This window comes from Schistocerca serialis, chromosome 4, assembly GCF_023864345.2.
Source record: "Schistocerca serialis cubense isolate TAMUIC-IGC-003099 chromosome 4, iqSchSeri2.2, whole genome shotgun sequence".
NCBI classification, from domain to species: Eukaryota; Metazoa; Arthropoda; class Insecta; order Orthoptera; family Acrididae; genus Schistocerca; species Schistocerca serialis.
In genome coordinates, this window is record NC_064641.1 from 901553367 (window position 1) to 901580848 (window position 27482).

At 43.1% G+C, this 27482-nt stretch overlaps 1 protein-coding gene across 2 annotated transcripts in view; it reads left to right on the top strand.

Annotated features, from left to right (window-relative positions):
• LOC126473578 (arylsulfatase B-like) overlaps window positions 1-27248 on the top strand; it is a 255018-nt gene extending 227770 nt beyond the window's left edge. For both annotated transcript variants that reach the window (XM_050100724.1, XM_050100723.1), the window contains exons 6-10: window positions 4923-5080; window positions 10847-10982; window positions 17181-17339; window positions 23372-23633; window positions 23830-27248. In XM_050100724.1, coding sequence (XP_049956681.1) covers window positions 4923-5080; window positions 10847-10982; window positions 17181-17339; window positions 23372-23633; window positions 23830-24100 — 986 coding nt within the window. In that variant the 3' untranslated portion in view covers window positions 24101-27248. The remainder of the gene's footprint in view (window positions 1-4922; window positions 5081-10846; window positions 10983-17180; window positions 17340-23371; window positions 23634-23829) is intronic.
• The last annotated feature ends 234 nt before the right edge of the window (window positions 27249-27482 follow it).

The following is a 27482-nucleotide window of genomic DNA, read 5'->3' on the forward strand; positions in this document are numbered from 1 at the left end:
ATCTAGTTGGTAGGCTACACTCTAATGAAAGACGTGCACAAATAAACGGACGCCTTACCTGTCCCCACAGGCGTTAGTTAACGCAAAGTAGGGAAGTAGTATGCACCACATGTTAATAAATTGTGTAAACTTTGGTTTGTATGTTGTCACCTTTTTAAGTGTTTCTGCATCGTGTTTCCTGTAGTATCGACAAGGGACCAGCCAAGCATTGTCTGAAACCTCATAAAAACACACACGGCCAGCACACCGGACCATCGGTCGCTAATCAGCGGAGCAAATCCGATCTGGGTTGGCGCACCTCCCTGTCTTACAATATGTCACGCTGCGCGTAAACCTATGCGAGGAGGGCTATTTTCTTACTTAATTGCTATCCACCTTTTCGTTTTTATTTAAACAGATGATCTGACGAAAAAGTACTGAAAAACCGGAACCGATGATGGCACCATTTGTATATCGTTTTGCTAAAGTAGTATGTACTCTATATTCCTTTAAAAGGTCGTAACTGTGTTTCGGCAGTATTCCTTGTCGGCGTAAATTAATTACTGACGTTTCGTCCTCTTATGCGGGAGAGATCTTCAGAGATATATCTGGCAACTGAGTCTGAAGCTAAAGAGCCCTGAGTTTGTAAAGCCATTAGGAACTCTTTAGGAAGCACTACCTTGCGTTACTTAACGCTGGATCCATATAAGTCTTTCTGACAGGCGATATCGTTCTCGATCACAGTTAATCGATCTTAATATTACTCATATATTTTAAGCCGACATCCATATTTCGTTTGACTTCCAATTTCTTTCTGTTTAATTTATTGTGTTGTTTACATTTATGTGTTTTTCTGGAAATTTTAAAGCATGTTCCATAAGGACGACTTACCCCTTTGTCCAACATGGCAGTGTCTCTTCTAGCTGGCTAAATGTTCCACTATAAACTTGGACAAAACTGTAAACAGACAAACTCTTCGCTGCCTATTGAGTAACTGAAATACATGCGTAGCCAAGGTCTCCTTTAAAAGAAGTGAAGCACTCACGGAATCGTTTAAAATTTCTGTAGTAATCTAATATCTTACAAAAATAATGTATATGGTTGTTATACAATATCTGACCAAGTACTAAAGTTGGATGATAGAAGCAGGCATTGTACAGATTGTCATCTTTGCAACCGTCTGGAAGGGATGAAGACGAGATCGCTACGTTATATCACAATTTGACATGGCGTATCCAAGTACAACTTGTAAGTTCCTTTACAGAAAATGCCCTTCGAATCAACAAATCAAAGAATCAAACAATTAACCGGCAAAGACGCCCACGTCATTTAATCGTTTTTGTATCTAGCCGTGTCCTGGGTGACCTAAAAAAACAACATTACAGTCGATATCCCAGAGCAAAATATTGTAATATATTGTTGAGAAATCTGAAACGTGAACAACGTGTCAGATAAATTTGATTATTTTGAGTTTTTTTTCTAAAAGTACAAGGCTTTATTTTTACTTCTAATAGATCAAAGTTCGGTTTCCTAAATAAATTGATCTGTGATAGGTATTCAAAAAATGCTTAGCCATCAGTCTTACAGAACTTACATTATCGTCACTGAAGCAATAAAATTCATGTCTCCACAATAACTTGGTAGCCTCCGGATATGTTTATTTTGCTGGCCTCTTTCGTAGCATTCCAGTTCCTTTTGTAACGTAAAATACTGTTTCGGGTTTGTACAGTAATGGACATACAGCAGATCGGAATCATGTCACGGCTACGGTCATCAAAAATAATATGAGCCACTGCCAGTCAAAAGTTTTCGATCAGCTATCACTACTATGGATTTGCGGTTAAAGCAGGGCTGTCGCATTTACTTGAGACGGTTCCATTCGAACAGGCCTCATTCCTTCTGCTGTATGTGTAGCAATCCTAGTGTTAGTTTACAGTGCTTTGTGTGAATCTAGCAGTGTGTTTGTACAACTAATCGGGTTAATACTATATTACCGACTAATGCGGCGGAACAGAAGACATACTGAAAAACGTGCTGTGGTTGCAGCTCTGCATGAGTATGGCTATTCTAGTAGCACAATAGTAACAAAAATTGTCGTACCCCAACCTATAGTGGCGTATACACTGCAGCGCATAAAGAATACTGGTGCCAATTCGGGTGTATCATAGGGGGAAGATCTCTTCCTGTGTGTACAGTGTAAAAGTCAGAGGACTTGTATTGCGCCTGAAATTCGCGATGAAGTAAATACTATGCGTGAACTTCCAATCTCTGTGAGCAAGTGTTAAGGAGGTGCACAGCTGTCAAAAAGATAGTATCATGCAAATAAAATAAGTTGAAAAGATTGCAGTCGCCACAGAAACATAAAAACTGGATCATGCAGCAATGGTCCAACGTGTTATTAACGCACTAATCAAAATCTGAAGTACTTGGAAGCCATTGCCGAATGCTTGTTCGTCGACTTTGTGGACAACTTATGAAGTGTCAGTGTATGACGCCAACGGTTTGGGATGGTGGACGGTCGGTCTTGGTGTAGATACGTTTTGTGGGTGATAAAGTCAGTGATCTAGTGAGAATGAATGGAACAGTAAGGAAGGAAGAATATCACAGGAAACTGATAAACAATGCAGTTCCACCTGGCAAGAAAGTAAATAGTTGTGAGTTTGTTCTGTAACAGCTCCGTAAATCCAAATCTGATTCTAAATTGTACCGAGGGTATGTCGAAAAGAGAAATGTGGGGAATTGAAGACTATGATTTGGTCAGATTAGTCACCTGACTTAAATCCCATTGAACTCTTATGGAATGAACTCGACAGGTCATGTAATGTTGAAGGTCTATTTAATTTATAGGCGTATTGGACTGCAATATCTGCAAAAGCACTGCAAAATCTTATCGCCAGAATGCCATGAGGTTGTGCAACTGTTGTGAACACAAAGGGTGGATGTTATGAAGAGACTAAAATCGAAACCATATTGCCCTGTACTTAATGAAAGAGAGAGAAAACATTTATTTTATTGGTCTAGCTGTGTGATGTGCTTGTACAACGAAGAAAGCATATAGAATTTTACATGTGTGCTGGCCGGGGTGGCCGAGTGGTTCTAGGCGCTACAGTCTGGAACCGCGCGACCGCTACGCTCACAGGTTCGAATCCTGCCTCGGGCATGTACGTGTGTGATGTCCTTAGGTTAGTTAGGTTTAAGTAGTTCTAAGTTCTAGGGGACTGATGACCTCAGAAGTTAAGTCCCATAGTGCTCAAAGCCATTTGAACCATTTTACATGTGTGATCGCAAACACTTGACCGGTAGTGTAACTGAAAAATGGCGTAGGAATGCTTCTTTGCATTTGCAATAATGGAGGACATGATAACAATTACCCCTACCACTGTTAACGGCCATGTTACGGTACTTCCATTTTTACAGATTTCTGCGTATTTCATTTTGGCTATAAAACCTGCATTTGAAGCCTATTTTAAAAGTGTCTACTGTGCACGGCCATATGCGAGAGCTAGCTGTTGCTGGTATAAAGAAGCAATTGAATTTCCGCTTAATTACCGGCAAGCCATCTAGCAGTAACTGTATGAACTAAGCCTCGGATCGCTCCCTACAAGGGGTAGAAGATAACACTATTGCATGTAATAAATGAATTTTTTTTTCTTTTTAACGGAGCTAGCCGCCTCGGCCAAGGGAACCCAGGAGTTTCTATTAAGTCACTGGTGGTCAAAGACAGTGATGCCTTCTCTGGCACTACCTATTTACAGCTGTCCAGAAACCATGATTTGATTTACCTTAGCGTGAATAATATCTCACATTAATCACACAGTGAATGCTTTTACGGCCAGTACTGAGCTCACTTCACACTACAGGGCTAATAGGCCGTTGCTGATGTGTAAAACGTTCTCCTAACGTCTCCTCTCCGATTGTGGGAGACATCTTCTGATGTAAAGTGGCCATCTGCTTCGAATAAATGGGCAGTGTGGTGTACATCACAGTCCATCACATGACGTGGGCTATGAGATTATCTCTGCTAATGCTAACATTCTCCATTGACTGTAACCCATCGTCGTTCTTATGGTGCACCGTTGACATCGAAATTTCATCCAATTTAACACCTTTCTCTTTTCTGTTAAAATTATTACAGTGTTTACATGCCTCAGTAACCTCTCTATATATGCGCACATATAATGCAATGTTTCGGTTCACTAGTAAGGCTGCAGATCCCAGTGGGAAAGTGTAGCGCAATTATGGTGTGGAACCTATCTTCAGGCCCACCAGTGAGATAAAAGAATGTTTGAGATCGGTGAAAGATATGCGACGTTCTTTGGCTATACCAGCCGTACATAAAATTCTTTGCAGTTGTGGAATGGTTTATACTGGTACCACGAAAAGAAGTGTTAACATCCTCCTGGGTGAACACAAGACTAGTTGACACCTGGGACATACGGAAAAATCGACCGCAGTAGAACATGTTCTCCAAGGGTCATATAGAAAACATGGCATTACCATTCGCGCATATACAGAGAGGCTATGGAGATTTATAAAAAACATAATAATTTTAACAGAAAGGGGGAATGTGTTAAATTAGATAAAATTCTAATATCGGCATTGTACTGTAAGAATGCGACGATCCATTACCTTCAATCGAGAATGTTGGCATTACAAGAGATAATCTCGTCGCCGAAGTCGTGTAATGGACTGTGGAACGCTTTACAGTGACAATCTATTCGGCGCTCCACGGAGTTCTGGTTGGAATTCGCCGCTTCACCTCTGAAGATGTCTTGGAGGAAACGTTATGAGAATGTTTTATACATCGACCTCGATGTATTAGTCCAGAAGTTTCAAGTGAAGAACAAGTCACATTAGTCTACCATCATTTCGCCGGTATTGTATGGAAGTTATACATGATCGCAAGTGGCGCAGTTGCATCGAGTGGACTGATGTGTTTGCAGCGATGATCGCCAAACTGGACGAGTCCGTGGGGCGCGTGATGACAGCGCTGCAGGATCGAGACATGCTGGACAACTCCATCGTCGTCTTCATCTCGGACAACGGCGCGCCCACCATCGGAACCTACCCCAACTGGGGCTCCAACTGGCCACTCCGAGGGGTGAGTACGCCACGTCGCAGCACACCCCAGCCACGCTGGTACATCGTCGTTTATAACACTCCACAGTTCCTATTTTGTGACTCCAAAGGTTAGTCAAAGTGTACTTTTCCTGTTTCTCTTGTAGATATCTCGATTCTTGAATGAGATTTTCACTCTGCAGCGGAATGTGCGCTGATATGAAACTTTCTGGCAAATTAAAACTGTGTGCCGGACCGAGACTCCCGGTCTCCTGAGTTCGAGTCTCGGTCTGGCACACAGTTTTAATTTGCCAGGAAGTTTCATCTCGATTCTTGTTGTGTCCTGCCTACTCGTAGAATATTAGGTGCCTAGGAAAGCTGCTGGTACTTGCGGATCGCAAGACAACAATTCAACCAAACCGTATTAATGATTTTTTATTACAGTAAGATAAATGATAACAGTAATCTCGAGAATTTAGGAAAACAATGGGCGACAGACAAATTAAGAAAATCTTTTCAGTATACACAACTCCTAATAAAAATGAGACAATACAGTTCCTAAGTCGCTGCTGTAGAGCTCGTAGAACGGCTAGTCTTCAACTGGGCCGCGACCAGGTGGCGCGGCGCTTATGTCCTCTACATGTAGATCCCCTGCTGTTTCGGTGTCATCCTACAGAGGGGTCGGTCAGCGTACTTCGTCTCACAGCCCTCTCTGCTCTAACGTTCTCGATGAGCGTGCCGGCACTTGACGTTAAGCCGGAACAGTTCTAACCGTAATATCTGGACCAGATGTCAATATGAAATGATAATTACGTCAAGATCCTAAGCTGTCTACAGGCGTTGATCTACATCAACGGGGACAGTTGAAAGTGGGCGCTCCGACCGGGACTCGAACCCGGGATCTCCTGTTTGCATGACAGGCGCTCTATCCATCTCACCCACCGATGGCAGAGAGCACAATGCGACTGCAGGTATTTATCCCTTGCACGCTCCTCGTGAGACCCACATTCGCAACTTCATGTCCACACACTACATTCGTAGTGCCCATTCCCATTACACTCATTACTCGCGGCAGACATTCTTACCGAGTCCCGAAGAACAGATACCATCTTGATATATTTGTCCGAAAGGACGGATATCGTCTTCATATAGTTAAGGCTAACCGCCTATTGACCTTCATCTGTGCTGGATGCACACGTATTGCCCGAACTCTTACGGAACTCGGTAAGATTGTCTGCCGCGAGTAATGAGTGTAATGTGCAGGGGCACTACGAATGCAGTGTGCGGACATTAAGTTGGGAATGTGGGTCTCGCGGGGAGCGTGGATGGGATAAATGCCTGCTGTCACACTGTCCTCTGTGCCCTCGATGGCTGAGATGGATATAGCGTCTGCCATGTACGCAGGAGATCCCGGTTTCGATTCCCAGTCACGGCACGCATTTTCAACTGTCCCCGTTGATGTATATGAACGCCTATCGATTGCTGAGGGTCTTGATTTCATTATCATTTCATTCTAAGAGAGCAGCATGGTCACCGATGGTATCTGTTCTTTCGGACACGTCCGAAAGAACAGATACCATCTTCATATAGATGTCACAGTATGTATTAAACTTTTCCTAAAATAGTGAATGTACACGAGAGAGCCTCCAAGAGGCGAATAATTTATGTACATCCTATTAGATACGGTTGTTATTAATTTCATGTTATGCATTTGTAACGGAAATGAAGTACAGGTAGCCGGCCGAAGTGGCCGTGCGGTTAAAGGCGCTGCAGTCTGGAACCGCAAGACCGCTACGGTCGCAGGTTCGAATCCTGCCTCGGGCATGGATGTTTGTGATGTCCTTAGGTTAGTTAGGTTTAACTAGTTCTAAGTTCTAGGGGACTAATGACCTCAGCAGTTGAGTCCCATAGTGCTCAGAGCCATTTGAACCATTTTTTGAAGTACAGGTTCAGAATGTCTGCTGTGTGAAGAGAGAGAGATGATAAATTTTCTTTGAAGTCCGTCTCTTTGAGCAGAAGTAGTCAGAATGTTAACGATAGACATTCACATTTATTTCAGGCACCATTGTCACGTTTCCTGTTGGAATTTCTTGTGAATCTGTATAATCTATGTCAATATACGATCTAAGATCAAATATGAGTCCATGATCGTAACAGCACTAATTAATGTTTTATCTTTATCGCGTCTTATTTTAATGTACTATACAGCTTAAAGCATTTCGGCGTAAACCAAAATCAAATTGGTCGCTAGCTTATGCTGCATATTTGTACGCGCGTAAAAATCTAACGAGACTGTGTCGATGGACTTTTAAAAGAGATTCTGGTGATGATCTAAGCCGAGGAGCTTAAGGTGTTCGGTATAGGAAAATCAAGAGCGATGTAGCCGAAATATTGTGTTAACTGACTTCAAAACGTTTCTGTGGCGACAGAGCAAATTTTCAGCTTTCCACATTTGGTCTTTGTTATATCTGTACCAGCTTTCTATTATTCTAATTTATTAAGCATACAAATATGCTGACGTACCAAAACATTGTGACCACCTGTTTAATAGCGGGTTGGTCTGCTATTCAAACAGAGTACACCAATGATTCTGCTTGGCATGGATCCGAAAGTCCTTGGTAGCTTTCGCGACGAATGCGAGACTATACGCCACCTCTCATTTTACCCAAATCCCATAAATTATGGGCCGGTGATTTGGGTGTACGCAGAAGCACGATATGTGTTCCAACTGATACAGATCAGGGGCATTTGCTGTCCAAGGCATCACTCTGAGGTCACTATGATTCCCGTCACACCACTACCGCACGATTCTGATCTTGTGACACAGACAGTTATCCTGCCGCAAGATGTCATCGCCGTTGGGGAAGACATCAAGCATGAAGCGATGCAGTTGATCCTAAATCATGTTCACGTAGTCCACAGCTGCCACGATGCCTTCGATTACCACCACAGCTTCCACGAAAGCTCAACTCAACGTACCCCATAGCATGATTCTGACATCACTGGCTTGCATATGTGGCGCAGCGCATGTTTCAAGCAGCATTTGGCTGGATGACAGCATGTAAGGAAAAACCACCTACCTGGTGTAGCAGGAATTGCGAGTCATTTAACCAGGCGACCCGTGTCTACTGACCTACGGTGAAAGTTCAGTGATGTTGTGCCCACTGCAATCGTAACTGACGATGTCGTTGGGCCAACACGGGAACAAGTAGGGCTCGTGGGCTGTGGAGCTCCATCTTCAACAATTGCCTTTCAACCGAGTGCTCCCAAACATATGTGCCTGCAACAGCACTGTATCTTGTCTTCAGATATGCCACAGATCGCTACCTACTCTACGTTACACAGCGTGCAACGCTCTTGTCTCCAGACTTTGTAATGAGACATGGACGTCCATCCAATACCGTGTGGTCTACTCATAAACTCATTATCCTTCAATCACTTTCCGCAGATGCTCACGACAGTAGTACCCGAACTGCCGATCAGCTGTGCCGTTTCAGAGATTCTCGTTCCCAGTCTGAGAGCAATAACAATCTGACCTTCGTCAAAGTCGCTTGTATCAGTGGTTTTGCGATCTGTGTCTTCGGCAAGACAACCACACATTCGTGTCTGTCCCGCTTATATTCTTTCCTTACCGTGCCACGTGACCGTAGCACTACGAGAAGGCATTCAGTCTCGGGGTGGCCCATCAGTGTATGTGAACAATCTGTCTGTTTTCACATGTGTCGTGCAAGTGAATATTTCACAGATGCGGTACATCATTTCTGCAGACAAATTTAAGTTGTTTATTGAGAGCGAAGTTTATTCTTTAAAATAGAAAGTGTATTGGATAAATATAAATAGAGGGCTAATCGGTTGTGTAAGTTTCGAGCTCCAGACTTAGAATGGGATATGAACTTGATGCTGCAAATGCTGTCATAGGCAATTAAAGGTAAAAGCAGGGGAAGTAAATGTCTTAACACTAAGTAAGAGCCACCAAACAACTAGTAGAAAAGCAATGAAATAATCGATCGAATGAAGCAATCCTCTTGCTTAAGAAACATCAGTTCTGAAGTTAACATACAATGCCCATAAACTGAAAGAGGAGTAGCCCTTGCCAAAGGCGCCTTCCAAAACAAAAGAAATTTATTAATAAACATCTTCATGAACGTTAAGACAAGGTAGGCTTTCGCCGTAGCTTATGAGTGGAACATATATGGGAGTGAGATCAAGACAACAGGAGAGAAAGACAAAGACTGCCAGGAAGCAAGAGAAATTTCGATATCATGGAAGACAACCAACACCATCTGGACACGAAATGAATTCAATTAAAATGAAAAGGAAATGAATGGCTTCGCGATTAGAGCGTTACATGACTACCGATTGACAGATTTTCCCATATAAAATCAGTTATGTAATCAACGTCTTCTCCAGGACACTTCGTTGAAACTTGCGCTTTGTACATAGACGTATTTGTGATATGACGCTTAGATACTTTCGTTAACTGACCGGGTGAGCTGTTTCATTTCTTCAGGTGTATTATACTATGAATGTTTTTTTCTAAAATTCGAGGAGTTGTGTATATATTTATGTATTTTTCAACATTCGTGGTCCGTTAACTACATCTCAAACTTTCCTTAATTATTTCTTAACATCCTTTAGTATAGGACAGTGATTTATATTCTTTGTTTCTAAAAATTGCTGTGGTCATTTGAAAAGTAAATATGAAATACAGTGTTTATGCAAGCCGAATTGAAAGTTTCTTTTGGTAATGCAGTGGATTTTGGGTTTTATGGATCTTTTTTCCACTGCTTATTTCAGATACTTTAATACGTGATTAACATAATTGTTTGTGAATTTTTGAATGCAACATGTCATCCACTTCCAATAAGTAAAGTAAATCTTGCTAACTATTTTAATGTGTTTGATGTGTTCTCAGAACTGGAAATTACTTCCTCTTCTCTACCTCTTCTTCTTCTTCGCCTTCTATTTCTAGACTCTGTGCACCATATGACCTAATCTGGCTCCCATCATTCTACTATGTTCCTTTGTGTTCAAGTGTTCATTCGACTCACTGACTTGTAGCTGTAAACCATTTCTTCTGTTCTGCTGTTTTCCATGGATTTAAATGCTCCTTATTCATCCTTCTGCCGTCTTTTATGTTATCATTGATAAAAAAAACTTGAAATTCCCCGTCATTAACGTTATTTCTTGTCTTATCTAGCAAAGTACGTTTTTTGGACTAATTCTTTAAAAATGTACTTTCAGCTTTGAAGGAAAGGAGGTGTGATCTACCATAGCGCAGGAATCTCAGCGTGAAACGCTGTGCCGTAGGACCTTATGTTGTCCGTTTCATGACCCGGAACAAATGTATTGATTGCAGTGTATCCTGATTTAATTTACAGATACATTATAATTGTTTTTAGAAAGACCTGTCGGATATAACAGAGCAACAAACCAGTTTTTTTTCTGGATGAAAGTTCTCATTATATATGCAAAGTTAATAACACCACTTCCATCATAACTGACCCTTATGTTACACCGTGAAGAAAATTGTTTTCGTGATATCGATATAATACAAAAAAAGAAGTATTGCATGTTTTCAATGTAAACAGCTCTATAGAAATACCCTCATTTCCAATATTCCTCTTCCTTTCTCCAGTATGGACGGTTATTTTCTAGCTGCGCTCTCGAGAAACTGGTTCTTAGGCTACCCGTTGAACTTTACTGCATTGCGGGCGGCAGAGGCGGCAGGCTAGAAGAAGTAAGCACAAGCGCCACTCTTCGCAGTATCGATGTATTGGAGTGAGGAAGTTTGTGTACGGTTTTACAGGTGAAAGAGACGCTGTGGGAGGGTTCGGTGAAGGGCGTGGCGCTCATGTGGAGCAACCTGCTGCACCAGACGCCACGTGTCTCCCATCAGCTTATGCACGTGTCCGACTGGCTGCCCACCCTGTACTCCGCCGCTGGTAAGAAACTGTGGACCTCCGAAAAGGGCAAGTCTGCAAAACGATTGCTGTCGCATGTTCTCCCGATATACACGATCAGTATTTTTTAAACTGAATCACTGGTACAATCAGCTTGCTGGTGTGGCATGGATAATCATCTTCTCGCCAGCTGACTCATAATTAGTCTCACACTTCTAAGTTCCGTACTGGTTTATTAAATTATTGATATTGTACCTGAAATTTAATGATAAAGCACAGATCAGATTACATTAAGAATTCATTTTTCTTAGGCGTTCTAAAGCACCCTAAAAGTGGTTTCTTATCTCAGGGTAAGGATGGTGCATCATCTCATATCACTGACATAAAGTAAGAGATGTGAGTAAAAAACACCTCATAGTACAAATTCAACAAGCACTTAGTGTAAAACAGAGTTTATTGTCCATTTGTTATATACAGACGAATTGACTTACCATTCACGTGTGTGAGGTATCTGGCCTATTCAGGAGGTTTTAGGTATGCTGCATTCAAACGACAAAAATTGAGCGGCAGTAAGATCTGTTGTTAAAGTTATACCAATTCACCACAAGGATAACTATGTGAACGTAAGTTGACTCTGTACTGGTAACAGTGGATTAAATATCTGCCCGTGCTCTGAATGGAACCTTGGAACGTCAAGCGTCTATCCATACACTCGACCTCTGGACTCAAAAAATGCATGGTATTCACAACAAACCAACAACTGTCTGACATACACGACATATATGACTGCTGTAGCTATTTACAGTACACCTTGTTAATTCTCATTTTGCTTAAGAATTTGACGTTGGGCACAAGCGCGTTACAAAGTTCAGGCTTGGACCAAATTGGAACCAGCGACCTCCGTCATTCCGATTTAGTTGCATTTGCAACAGCATGTCGGCCAGACAGACTTTTCCACTTTATTTATATCTGTGTATTTTAAAGACGTCTACTATAGCATCTACCTACTTGCATTTAGCAACTTTATTGTAGAATCAACCATTATCTGTTCAGCCTGAAGCAACTTTCTTATGAACTAATTCAGAAATTTTTATTCAGGGACACGCACCGGTACGCATGGACGAACGTAAAATCAAGACAGAATTGTCCCTGTTGTGGGTCAGATTCGAACCCACGGCCCCTGAAATAACGCCTCTGTCTTGGTGTACTCGGCCTCCACAGGGTGGAATCACGTAGGTTTACTGACAGACTTAAACTGGCAAGTCTGTCACCACTGCCGCTCCGTTTCACGACAATATGATTACTTTCTCCCAGGCATCAGCTCTCTCTCTCTCTCTCTGTGTGTGTGTGTGTGTGTGTGTGTGTGTGTGTGTGTGTGTGTGTGTGTCAGTGCATAACTGTGTATGAGACAGAGGAAGGGACAGAGAGAGAGAAAAAGATAGTGAGAGGGAGAGAGAGGGAAGGGTGGGAGGGAGATATAGATGGCAGTAAGGGAGGGGTGCAGGGAGGAGTGAGGTGGCTAGAAGACAAAGAAAACTGACCATATGGAAAAGTATGTCCTACTTCCTTTTATCACGAAGGAGAGAGAAACGGGATAAGGCAAGGATGTTTCCCGTTCGAAGGATGAGTAATAAAATGAGGGATACAAAAGAAAATTGTTTCATAATGTTTGGAAGAAATAATAGAGGAGGAAAGTATGAAAGGGGTGAGGTAGATGGAGATGTTAAAAGAACAGCTATTATTTCAACGAAAACTGCTTGATTTGTTTATTAGTTTCGGGAGGATGCAGTAAAAGGCAAGTGAGACCCGAGTGAAAGAGAGAAAAAGAGGTGGGATGGGAAATTAAAGGTGAATAAATATTGGAAGGAATGTTTTCCATATTTCTGGAAGGATCCAGCCTTTGCTAGTGGGAAGATAGAGATGAATTTGTAACAACGAAAAATGATTCTCCCTTTTTACGCATGTAGGCAGAGAGCAATTAAAGATAACGTAATATATCTTTTAAAAGAAATCTATTTCAATGAAAAGAGTAAGGTAAAGGGATACTAACTCAGATTTTATTATCTCTGGTTCGATATTTTTCCGTCACACTGTGATCTTCCATTGGTCCTCTCTGACAGAAGATTGAACAGAAGAACAAGTGAACCAAATAAAACCCTTCAAGGGCTGTATTTTGTTCACAAACCTCCATTATTTCTGACTTCGGTCATGCGGCTTGGCATGGATTTTATGAGGCGTTGGACATTGCCAAAAGAGGCAACCTCTTCTCAGGCTTCTAGAATGCAGCCCGAAAGAACGTCAGCTGTAATCGATTGGTTTCGTAGCCAGTTCTCTGGCAGTCTTCGTGCTACTTCCGTCCACAAATTTTCCATTGGGTTCATATCAGCAGCGCGTGAAAGCAGTTCATGACGTTCTGCTGAGCGAATGCGGACTTATGCACAGCTGAATGGTCTTCCTACTGCGCGAATTCTCTTTCACCTTAGAGCATCCGCATTGAGGGTAGCAACACGCTCTTCACTATGTGGGCGCACCGCCTGCTATTAAGGGTTCCCTGAGTTCTACGAAGCATTCCTGATCCTCTCGCAGGAACCCAAACCCCAGCAGGAAATCGATAACGATTGCCACTGCGCATTTTTATTCTTCACAATATCTTGTCCCTCCCGGCCCGTAAGCTACTCTCGTGCCGTCGTTGCTCGTGGAAAACATCTCCTCATCTGTGAAAATCACGTTTTCGCACGCCGCATTCAGATGGACCACTGGCAACACCTGTCGGTACTACAAAATTTTGTCGCTGAGTTCCTGTTTTACAGCCGATCTTCGTGCGTTCAGTCCAGTTTCCCTCGGCCTTCGGGGTGCTGAGTCACAGCAGCCTGGGAAATTGGTCTCTCGTCGCAAATGCTTCACGTTACAGGAATTCAGCAGGTAGTGCCCCTTTGAACGTAGTTCTTCCACAGCCTCTTTAAGGTTGTGAATGGCACGCCATACTCCTGCCAGCATCTTAAGTCGAAAGCTTGCCTTCTTCACTCATAGCGACGACTCTGTCTCGAACTGACCGCTCCCAGTGAGCCAATACACCTGACTGCCCGCGATGTTATTTGTGCTTGCCGCTCTTATGCTGATGCCTGCGGAGGAAGGTAACATGTTGTCGTCAAACGGAGCGGCAGTGTTGACAGACTTGCGTGAAAGTGCTATGTGACTTTATTGTAAGACAGATGTGAATCTCAACTAGCAAGCTGCGAAATGACTTGGGAACTCCTGATTTTCCTCGCTTTTTCAATGAAAAGGAATGACCAATTCCTGGTGTAAGCGAGAACTTATGTGTACCTCTTGTACTGTTATACTTTGAGTATTGTTTTGTTAGTGTTAAGAGCATATATTTTCGGTTGCATTATTTTCATCTATGACACTGCCCATTTCAGTGATATATTACTACGTCTCCAGCAGGACAGCGTAGGTTCTTCGTCTGGTTCCTGAGATGCAGTATGGAACAGTTCCGCGAGAATATTTTTGTAGCAAATTAGTTACGTTACTACACTGTACAGCGATTACGTGTGTCGTGATTATGTATCGTAGAGTGTATTCCTGGTATTAATTGTTATTCTTGCTATAAATTGCGATAGGCTGATCTTGTAGTGGTCATCGGTCTGAATACTTATTTGATCCATGCACGACTAACGCTGTCCAACAGTCACTGATTAAATCTCGGCCATCTTTGTGTTCATAATTAATGTTTGAGCAACATCGCTAAGTGAAAATTGTGAAAAACAAAGCCATCCATTACATATATTAGTTTACCTTTACATAGGTAAAAAGTACTATTGTAGCATTAATATACGAAGTACCCTCATGACACATCATAAAATTACTTGCATGGTGTAGATGAAGATGTAGATCCTATATCCACTTAAACCAGCTTAGTTTAGCCAAAAAATTAGTCTTGATCTATATTTTGTACTGCCCATAGTGCCCTCCGTCACGAAATTATCTATTGACAGATGCCTCAGAATGTATCCTACCAACAGATACATTCCTTCAGTCAAGTTGTGGCACACATTTATTTTGTCCCCAATTTAGTTCACTATCTCCTCATCGGCTCTTCGGTCAATATGTCTAAGTTTCAGCCTTACTCTGTAGCAACACATTTTGAAAGCATAAGTTCTGCAGTTACTTTTTCTATTTTGGTTAGAGAAAACCTCAGCTGTTTTCGTAAACAACACTCTAAGAAGTACTGCAGCCAGCCACAAGTCACTTTTTTCAATTTTTTTTTATTTTACCGTTACTAGTTTCTGGCCTGAACCCATCGTCAGATGGTAGCAATAACTTCTTGCAAAATTATACGTTCATGTCTTTATAAAAAAGCCCTTCTTCATGTATTACAAGACAGAGGTTTGATTTTCTTTTGCGACACATGTTTATCAATGAAATTAACTAAATACAAAAGATTGTAATCAGTTCATTTCATTGATCACTGTGCATTGTAGAAGAAAAACTGTCTTGTAACATGTGAAGGAGGACTTTTCATGAAGACACAAATGTAAAACTTGCAAAGAAGTCAACGCTACCGCCTGACGATGGGCTCCGGCGAGAAGCTAGTAAAGGTACAATAAAATTACAGTGTATTCTACTGTCGTCTGTATGGTTTATCATCAACGTTTCCTCTACGAATTATTTGTTTCTACTGTGTGTGTGTAATGACGGCGCAAATAGCCTACCTTTTCTATTGGAACGTGGTATCACTGTATCACATTTAAGTGAGTTGAAATAATTTCGTTATAGCAAGTGGTACCGCATTATGTTCTCTAGGTTTGAAGTATACCAACTAATGCGACAGCAATTTGTCCAAGCACACCACACAGTCTGACCGTACAGACAATGCAGAAGAGTAGGCAGTCCGAATGTGCTTATTGTTCAGGTCAAGTGCTAGAAATCGTGCCTGCTACAATACAGTATCCTGTCACTTATGAAGTGAGGGTGCCTGGGATACCTACAGGGTGGCAATTATTGAACTATGAAATAAAATGGTCATAATTTCTGTTTGCGTTAAGATGTTCAAACTGCACAGTTGGCCGCGGGGCATGATGGGAATTAGTACGCGCATGCATGATTCGGTTTAGCGACAAAGCCCGATTTTCAATTGGATGTGCACGTCAATGAGCGAAATCGGCGCATTTGGGGTACTCAGAATATGCATTTTGCGATCGAGTAGTAAGTTCACCCTCAACGGGTGTCTGTGTGCCGTGCAATGTCCAGTTAGGGAATAATTGGTGCGATATCTTTTGATGACACGGTAACTACCAAATGGTACGTGAAGGTTTTGGAAGGTGATTTCGTCCCCAGTATCCAAAGTGACTCTCATTTCGACAAGATGTGGTTCATGCAAGACGGAGCTCGACCCCATCCAAACAGGAGAGTGTTTAATGTCCTAGAGAAGCACACTGAGGACCGGATTCTGGCTCTGGTGTACCCAGAGGTCATTGACATGGGCCTCGATTGGCCGCCATATTCTTCCGATCTGAACATATGCGGCTCCTTTCTGTAATGCTATATTAAAGACAAGGTGTACAGCAATAACCCCAAAACCATTGCTGAGATGACCAGCCACCGAGGAGGCCATCGACAGAACCGATATTCCGACACTTCGGGGGTCCTACAGAATTTCACTATTCGAATGCCCCACATCGACGCCAGTGATGGCAGGCATATCGATCATGTCATAACCTAAAGCCGTATATCTGTAGTGACGTTCACATGTTGAACAGAAGTGTGTGCACGCCGCAGTTTGTAACTAATTTACGTTTCTCTTTTTAATTTAGTTCAATAAATTTCACCTTGTATATCCAGACTGTGTTGTAAATGCCTAACACTTTAATGCCTGTGGATGGAATAACACATTCCGATAAAGACATTTCGGCTGCGTCGTAGGTAGCGTATTGGCTCTTAGCACTATGGGACATGCCGGCGGGGTCAGGGATTTTCTCTGCCTCGTGATGGCTGGGTGTTGTGTGCTGTCCTTAGGTTAGTTAGGTTTAAGTAGTTCTAAGTTCTAGGGGACTTATGACCACAGCAGTTGAGTCCCATAGTGCTCAGAGCCATTTGAACCATTTTGAACCACTATGGGACATAACATCTATGGTCATCAGTCGTAGGTAGTGTATTGATGCAACATTACGTATACGTGTGATTTCTCTGACGTGATGTTCACCACTGTGTCTTTACATTGCGTGTGTCTTGCCGTTGAAGGCGGTAACACGCTGGACCTCGCGAGGAACATGGACGGCGTGGACCAGTGGGAAAGCCTGCTGTACAACCTGGTCTCGCGGCGCGACGAGGTGCTCATCAACATCGACGAGAAGACGCGCAACGCCGCCATCCGGCTGCACAACTGGAAGCTCGTCATAGGTCAGTGGCTCTGAATGCCGGCGGCCAGCCTGTCAGACACTCGAGTGCCTCTACACAAACTGTAAGCTTCGGGTACTCACGGGAGAAACGTTGCTATGTGATTAACCACAAAATGTGAGCCCGCCATCAAAGGAGGGGCTCACACATTCTAACCCTGTTTCGATCACCTGTCACTCTTCATGTTGTTTCCTTGTGCACATTTCATTCATACTACTTTATAACTTCCATAGCTTAGACTCACACACGCAGCGCCTATGCATAATGGTCCAAGTAATTCGCCATCTTGTGTTTTCATCTATGTTGGTCAATCATGGACAGGGGACATCAGCTGGTCATGTAATTAGCAATGCATTTTGCCAACAGCAGTGTAATTCAGATATTTTATTTTATTTTGACTACCAGTTTCGGCACTCCACTATGCCATCTTCAGGCCCCATATGCATCTCTAAATAATAAATTATATTGTCATACTGTGCATATATTCCTGGATGTCGTGAATTCAAAACCGTATACCAGGTGCTTCATTCTAAGACTTGATTATAAGTGACTTCAAAACCGCATCGAAGGTTCGAATGAAGCACTTGGGATATGGTTTTAAATTGACGACATCATCAACGAACCAGGCAATAGAAGACAATACTTTCAAAGATGATCTACGGGGGTGTGGAACCTCAGTGGAAATAAACTAGCGTGATCAAAGCTATTTAGCTTTATAGCCCTAATACGCCGAAGCAATTTGCGATATCACCGTATGTACTGCGTCCGGTGCTTCGAAGTGATAGTTCTCGTACTCGTCTCCGACGATGGAAGAACTCCAGCCACAAACAAACGTTTTCGAACACTAGGACGGAAGAAGGCGGTCCTCTGACTAATATACTCTAATACTGTCTTCTCCTCTCAACGTAAGTAAGTGCCGAAGAAGTGCTCTCAATAGAGCAAAGACAGCAAGCACGTCCATACCAACAAAGCTGATGCCGAGTGACCGTCACACACGGGCGCTCACAATGGAAGACCTCGGCTCTCCATCTCTGGCTTCCCATCAAGGCTGGGCTCCCCACCCTCGTAATTCCGAAAACGAATCATATTCCTGAAACTACGGAATATTCTCCCTCTCTACAGATTTTTCCGATCGCCGACCAACCATATTTTAGTCTTTTGTCGTTCAGCGCGGAAAGATTGGAGGAAAAATTTATACTCGTACAATGGTACGTTTCTGAGTAAAAATCCTTACAAATAACCCACCGTGCGTGGTTCCCAATGTGCCACTTCTTCGTTCTTCTCACCTGCGTGCAAAATTTGCAAAGTTCCCGGGTATCCCTCCGGTCCTGCTACAATAGTGGCCGGCCGTCACGCTGTTGTGCTCCAGAGCTCAGGTACCATGACGTCCGTCCAGCGACTTCCAGTTTTTAAGCAGGACCAACACCTGTGCGGGCCTTCCACCCAGAGCTTGAGCTCTGCCTGCCGTTTCATCTCCACTGGCGTTCCAACCTCTACTACTATATGCAATCGTTCATTACCCCATACTGATAATAAAGACACTCCGTCACGTTTCATGCAATAAGCGTTAACAATTATTTACAAGGCGTACGTGAAAATGTCAGTCTACTGTATGTAGGGTGGTCAATTGATTCTGACCGGGCTAAATATCTCACGAAATAAGCGTCAAACGAGAAGACTACAAAGAACGAAACTTGTCTAGCTTGAAGGGGGAAACCAGATGGCGCTATGGTTGGTCCGCTAGATGGCGCTGCCATAGGTCAAACGGATATCAACTGTGTTGTTTTAAGTGGAAACCCTCATTTTTTATTACGTATTCGTGTAGTACGTAAAGAAATGAAGACTTATTTAGTTGGACCACTTTTTTCGCTTTGTGATAGATGGCGCTGTAATAGTCACAAACATATGGCTCACAATTTTAGACGATAAGTTGGTAACAGGTATGTTTTTTAAATTAAAATACCGAACGTAGATACGTTTGAACATTTTATTTCGGTTGTTCCAATGTGATACATTTACCTTTGTGAACTTGTCATTTCTGAGAACGCATGCTTTTACAGCGTCATTACCTGTAAATACCACATTAATGCAATAAATGCTCAAAATGATGTCCGTCAACCTCAATGCATTTGGCAGTACGTGTAACGACATTCCTCTCAACAACGAGTAGTTCGCCTTCCGTAATGTTCGCAGATGCATTGACAATGCGCTGACGCATGTTGTCAGGCGTTGTTGGTGGATCACGATAGCAAATATCCTTCAACTTTCCCCACAGAAAGAAATCCGGGGACGTCAGAACCGGTGAACGTGCGGGCCATGGTATGGTGCTTCGACGACCAATCTACCTATTATGAAATATGCTATTCAATAGCACTTCAACCGCAAACGAGGTATGTGCTGGACATCCATCATGTTGGAAGTACATCGCCATTCTGCCATGCAGTGAAACATCTTGTAGTAACATCGGTACAACATTACGTAGTAAATGAGCGTACATTCCACCATTTAGACTGCCATCGATAAGATGGGGGCCAATTATCCTTCCTTCTGCAATGTCGCACCATACATTAACCCGTCAAGGTCGCTGATGTTCCACTTGCCGCAGCCATCGTGGATTTTCCGTTGCCCAATAGTGCATATTATGCCGGTTTACATTACAGCTGTTGGTGAAAGACGCTTCGTCGCTTAATAGAAGTCGTGCAAAAAATCTGTCATTGTCCCGTAATTTCCCTTGTGCCCAGTGGCAGAACTGTACACGACATTCAAAGTCATCGCCATGCAATCCTGGTGCATAGAAATATGGTACGGGTGCAATCGATGTTGATGTAGCATTCTCAACACCGACGTTTTGAGATTCCCGATTCTCACGCAATTTGTCTGCTACTTGCGAACGAACCGCCGAATCTTTCCATCAGTAAATGGGGTATGTTCTCAACTGACTCGGTTGTTTTAACCCCCTCCACTGACGGAATGACCCGCTTCCTAATTCCGTATGTATAAAACCAATACGGACTTGTAGCTGTCACGCCTTTGCGCTTACTGCTACGTATTTTAACAGTAAATAGCTCAGTCCTAATGGTAAGAGGTAGTAGTGAATTCACGTTGTTAATATTTGAATACAGCACAGCTGCCACAAGCTCAGTTCACTGTTACTCCACTCCTACCCTCGCCATTGCACCACGTTAACTATGTGCTACGTGGACCTTGCTAAATTCACTTGCGTATACATTTTGACCGTTACTCGTCAGTATTTACCTAATGATTAGCACACTCCTAACCGGACTATTTCCCAAAGAGCTGTGATGATTGAATGGGTTCGATCCACGGCCTACAGTGCCCTACAGTTCACACGGTAACACTGCCTACCTGACCCACTTAACTTGGTAGTGAGCTTATGTATCCAATCACCACTGCTAGCAGCAGTAGATAATCCTATCAGCACGACGAGAGCAGCAGACTTACCGTCGAATCCTCCTGAAAATACTTATAACTACGGTCGCCAGCTCTGAAGGAGCAAAAGAATAAATCAATTTTTGGCTCGTTTCAAAGTGAATCGGCTTGAGTTGAATTTAAACTTAATTCTGAATATTACTATTTCTGATCATTCGAGGTGATTCTACAAAGCAAATACTCTTTCAATTTCTGGGAGTTGGCTTGGTAATTACTACGAAGACTATTTATGCAACTTGGGTTAACAAAATTCTATCCTTCAACTTTATGTAATGATTTTGGATATTACTCTTTGGACAATTGATATAGAATTACTTAAGTGACTTTACTTGAAAGGTTACTCAGAAAAATTTAAGTAACTATAAATAGGCGACTCATTCTGGTGTGACCATTGCTCTTTTCAACATTCTTATACGCTAAAGTACTCTAGAACAAAAAGAATTGTAAATGAAAGAGGCGATGGTGGCCTCAGTCTGATTTCACTATATTATGTTTCAGGTTACTGCACTTTACAATGAACAACATGCGTCTTAATTTTACTGATTACTATATTCTGTCCTCTGTACTTGCATGAAAGAAAACTGGTATTCTCCCTTTACATTTATACAAAGTTCGAATTAACAATTGCAAGCAGTCTTGCCTTAGAACAAAAAGAATTGTAAATGAAAGAGGCGATGGTGGCCTCAGTCTGATTTCACTATATTGTGTTTGAGATTACTACACTTTACAATGAACAACATGCGTCTTAATTTTACTCATTACTATATTCTGTCCTCTGTACTTGCATAAAAGAAAACTGGTATTCTTCTTTTACATGTATACAAAGTTCGAATTAACAATTGCAAGCAGTCTTGCCGTGGGTAGACGTGTCGGTGCTGGTGGTGAGATGCATGTGGCTAACGCAGCTCTTCACGCCTCATGCCCTAAATGGCGGCTGGAACTACGAGCCGTAGCACTCGTATAAGCTACTGCACGTCCGCCATAAAATCTGGGCGCAGGAACTCTTACAATCAGCCCCAGTGGCATAGTGGCGGCTTCGATAACCATTCGTCGCGTTTTACTCCACAAACGGCGACGATATTCGCCTCTTCACTGTTGTGCAATCACTTTTGCGTGAGCACAGTTACACGCGTCCGATCACGTCAACACTCCCCAGGCCATTCCATTGTTCAGTCCCTGTGTCTCCAGCTACCCCTAGCTACGCTCGTATCACCAAGAGTGGGGGCGTTCCCCTACCACCTTTTTACCGAAATCATTTAGTATTTAAGAATATTTATATTTATTACCCAGGAGTTCATACCAGTCATAATAATTTACTACTAGCGCTTTACAACATTAGATTATACAGTAATAACTTATAATTACCAAGAAAAAGAATACATTTGACTCCGAGAGCTTAGTGCATTATCTGACAGGTAGCGCTAATTCCCAGCTTCGCCAATAGATGGCATCAGGGTGCACTCCCTGGCAGTCTCACACCAGCGCGCCCGTTTCCGACGCGCGGGCTCCAAATTCCTGGCAGCCTACCATCATTTCAGTTCCGTTACATACTGATGTGCGGATTAGCTGCGACTGCAGCTAAAACACCTATTTGGGCATCACCATTTGTTGCAGGTCGTGGTTGCCGTTTCACATGTGGCTGAACATTTCCTGTTTTCTTAAATAACGTAACTATCCAGCGAACGGTCTGGACACTTGGATGATGTCGTCCAGGATACCGAGCAGCATACATAGCACACGCCCGTTGGGCATTTTGATGACAATAGCCATACATCAACACGATATCGACCTTTCTCTGGAATTGGTAAACGGTCCATTTTAACACGGTTAATGTATCACTAAGCAAATACAGTCCGCAATGGTGGAATGTTACGTGATACCACGTGTTTATAGGTTTGTGACTATTACAGCACCATCTATCTCAAAGCGAATAAAGTTCTCCAACTAAAACATTTATATTGCTTTACGTACTACACGAATATGTAATAAAAATGGGGGTTCCTACTTAAAAAAAGGCAGTTGATATCCGTTTGAGCTATGGCAGCGCCATATAGCGAGACAACCAGAGTGCCATCTCGTTTCCACTTCAAGCTAGACGACTTTCGTCCTTTGTAGTTTTTTCGTTTGATGCTTATTTCGTGAGATATTTGGCCTGGTCAGTATCAATGGACCACACCGTATATTCATATATACAATGAATAACCTATCATATAATACCTAATTGTAGTTGTAGGTCACGGCAGAAATATGTGGAATAGTGCTTGTAAAGTGCGGAATTATAGCCACCTTTCAACCTATCTTTGTATTTGGATGCGGATGCTATTGCCAGTTTCTTTGGCGCTTCAGTGTACAATGTTTGGTACCTTTCTTACTGTATGACATCTGGAACATTACAAGTAAGCTGGGCGCCTATGCACATCGACAGCACCTGGGGACAGTGCATCGGGAAGCGTGTACACGTCCACAACAGCGAAAGGGTTAATTTACGGATGACTGGAAATGTGGGAGCGGCCACAATGTCGGCCGTGCTGACTGCTGCGAGTTGCAGCGTGTTCGAGTGCTGCAGCGTGCGCCGCTGTCGGCAGGTACGACGCGCGGCGGCCGCTACGACGGTTACTTCGGGGCGAGCGGCCGCGAGGACCCGGCCACGCCCCCATACAACGCGACGGCGGTGGTGGCGAGCCCGGCGGGCGCGGCGCTGGCGCACGCCATGCAGGTGCGCTACCGCCGGCCCACGCGCGAGGACGTCATCGCGACGCTGCGTGCCTCGGCGACCGTGCGCTGCGAGCCCAACTCCACCTTCAACGCGCCGCCCTGCAACCCCGCCCAGTCCGGCGAGCCCTGTCTGTGAGTCTCTCTCTCTCTCTCTCTCTCTCTCTCTCTCTCTCTCTCTCTTTCTCTCTCTTTCTGCCCTCTCGCATGGCCGCAAGGCTCCTCAAGATGCCAGACGAGCAGCAACCTGAAAGGGATGACTGCGCGTGTGGCCGTGTAAACTGATAGTAGTATGCCTGTGTTGATTCTGGTGCTGGTCACGTGCTCGCAGGTACGACGTGGCGAGCGACCCGTGCGAGCTGAACAACCTGGCGCGCACGTACGACAACGTGGCGCTGCACCTGCGGCAGCAGCTGGTGCGCAGGCGCGCCGGCCTCGTGCCACAGGCCAACCTACCGGTGGACGCGGCAGGCGCCGACCCGCGCCGCTGGAACTTCACCTGGATCCCATGGGGCGAGTGCTCGCCGCCGCCGGGAGACCCCCAGCTGTGCGTGCCCACGCCGCTGCCCAACCGGCCCTCCGACTACCCGGTCTCGTCGTAGCCGCAGAGTGGGGGACCTCCCGGCTCAGAACTCAGCCGTCCAACACACCGACAGTGGCCTCAGTGTGGTGGGAAAAGCCAACAGACATTTGGAACGATCCATTCACGACAGTCAAGGTTCAAAATCCAACTCTCCGTGGAAGTGAATGTCGCTTGATCTACTCCAATCGGATGTTCAATCCGATTTCTCATCACTTGTCTGAATCACTCTCGGTCGACATCTACATTTAGCATCTGTGTAAAAAAATTTGTAAGCTGGCAATCTAGAGCTCTACTTGCCTCACCAGCGAGAGCCCTGTCCAGCAAGTGTCTTGTATATCTGTAAACAGTACAGTTACTTGACCGTCAAGCATTTGAAAACGTAGTTCTAAGCTTACAATGCTAGGCTCATTCCTACACATATCAAGCGGCTTCATAATTAAGATGCCGAAACACTCAGTCAACTTGTCCTTACTCATCAGGGAACTGTTGTTTGTGTTTCATTTTCATTTAACACACTGTTCGCTCCTGGAACTGCGTGTTTCTCATTTAGGCAACCAGTAGCTTATCGTTCTTTTCTCGTGGACTGACATCCACTATAATTTCAGTATTATATTTTATATCTATATTGTAAATGTTAATGTAGCAGCATGTTATGGATTTGTAAGTTTGTTTCATTGATACTCGCCAATTAGCTGCTTATGTTGATACGTACTTACCTGTACACAGTTCGTAATATCATCTGACACAATAGTGCGCTGGTATATTTCGATTTTCGCCAGTTTTCTTCATTTCGTATACACGTAGATTCAGAGAGCTCCAAAGCAGTCTCACGTAAGTCGAACACTAAAAAGTACTCTTGTTGCAACATATTCACATCTCAGGGGTATGTTTTTGTCGCCTTCTGGCACAACCACTGTAGTCTGTCAGTCTTCCAGCTATGAACATCGATGTCCAGTAGGAAATATGTACCTGAAGCTTGTTGCAAGCCTTGCCGTCCGGTACTTGGCATGGCACGAAAGCGGATGTTTATCAGAAACGAAAGTGGAATGCTGTTTCAGTAAATGGGCACATTAGCACCGTTTCCAGGTGACTATGACTGCTTTACATCTCGATCTCCATCTCGCAAAGAATATTTCTGCTCCTCTTGTCACCATTCCTAATTTTACTTTTTGAATTACGGTTCCAAGGATATTTCCATTCCAGCAAATCAGAAATTTATTTGACAGTTTCAGTCTCTCCTCAACAATCATTACACAGTTGTCTTCACATTTTGAGTTCTTTTTCCTGTACCCAGTGTTCTTCATTCTCTGACTCCTCTTCCCCACTCTTCTTGCGAAAGTACTCGTTGTCATCTTCTTTAATCCTCGTCTGACAGAAGCAGAGCCTCTCCTTTCTTTACTGTAGATCTCTAATTCTTTTAATGACCCCACACGCTTCCCTAGATCTCGATGTATTTCTTTCACCCATGTGACTTGCGTCTTCCGGCTCTTCTGGAAAGTCAATATTTTGTTTGCAGCTCATTCCGGACTCTATCTTGCAATGGGTCTATGAAAAACCCTACAACTTGTCTTTATTGTGGTAAATATTTTCTTCAAGCTTTGTTTTTTCTCGCAGTTGCCTTTTGTATATGTGTATAAATGTCCACTTTTACTATGGTAGCTTATTTAGAGTTGTCCAATAGTGATTTGGATTTTTAAGTATCCAGGCCTGGTATCTCCGTATTTTTGGCTCTGTCTCCACTGCTCCCTTTTCATTTATATTTGGGATTCAGAATATCAACTCGGTATTTAAACTTTTATGATCCTTGGATGTCAGCATACATTACCTTCAGTGACTGCGTTGCACCTTTCGCATCTACAATCATGAACTCTGTTCAACAACAAAAAATGTAATCATGCCGTACACACCGTCTGTTTTGTGATTTCTATTTGTTAAGTTTCAATATTCACTAACGCGAAAAAAATGCTAACTCCTGCTCATTCCGAAAAATTTGTAAATGCCATTGCCATGCAGCGCCGCAAAATTCTAAAGCATTTGGGTCCAATGAGGAATGACTTTCACTGCCACACTTCTTTTTAAAATTCTGCTGAAGTATTTTCCTGATTTTCTTCGCTTTCATAACTGCTATGTTGCTTTCTTCCCAGTCTTTTAACCTTTTTTCTCCTTTTTCTGAATTGGCGATTCAACGTTAGACTTTATTGTCTTCTTCATGCATTGCAAGCGACGGTACTACGCATATGTGCCCGTTGCGTATACATCACTCGCGGTACCTGATGAACACCACTTCGTCAGTCGCCAAAAGACTGTGTATGAAAAGTGTAATTCTCAACGCAGCTGATCACCCCAAAATATTCGTCCTGTCAGTCACACTGGGAAAATGTTCGCAAGCACAGTACTTACATCTTAAAGAGAGGTATTCTAAGTAGGCGATAGTGAAAATCAAAAGAGGTTACGCTTTTCACTCTGAGAACATGACTGATCGTGGAGACGGTATCTTCTGTAAGACTTATTTAAATTCGTCTCTCCTCGCTTCCGCTACTGTAAGCAATATTCAGAATTTCATTTTCAGGTATAGTAAGATAAAACAGTGGAAGAAGTACTCTCGGCTGTCTCTAAATTCTGGAACTTCCGTCGGAGCTTAATAAAGACATTTCCTCACCTCATGATCTCAGCATAAAATACTTGCTTGCACATTGTTGCGCTGCTCAGTGATGAAGAGGCTGGTACGAAGAAGCAATTCATTTACATCTACATTTATACTCCCCAAGCCACCCAACGGTGTGTGGCGGAGGGTACTTTACGTGCCACTGTCATTACCTCCCTTTCCTGTTCCAGTCGCGTATGGTTCGCGGGAAGAACGACTGCCGGAAAGCCTCCGTGCGCGCTAGAATCTCTCTAATTTCGTGACGGACTGCATCAAACCAATCAGAAGACTGATGACTTTAAAAAAGTATTGTTGTAATTTCTGTCCGTTCATTGGTTCTTAATATTAGTTGCACGAGCAGCTGCTGCAATTCCATTAGTGTTTGTACTTAATAGAACATATAATGTGTCAACTTGATTCTATTGTCGTAAAACGATCATATGGACTATTACTTTTTGTCCTGCCGGTTAATATTGCTTTAATACTGTTAAGAAACTCTATCAACGTATATTATATATTAATTACTATAGGCTGTATTGTATAAGCATAATTCATATATTTATTGTAAACTGTTATATCTTTTAATAAATTAATCACATTTGAATTATTGACCAATGTGATCATTATTTTGTGTGTGTGTGTGTGTGTGTGTGTGTTTGTTTATACGGGCGGATGAGTGGACGTACGTATGGTTGGGGAACTGTATGTGGGTACGTGTACACAAATAGAGGAACGCACTCCCTAAGTTATACTACTT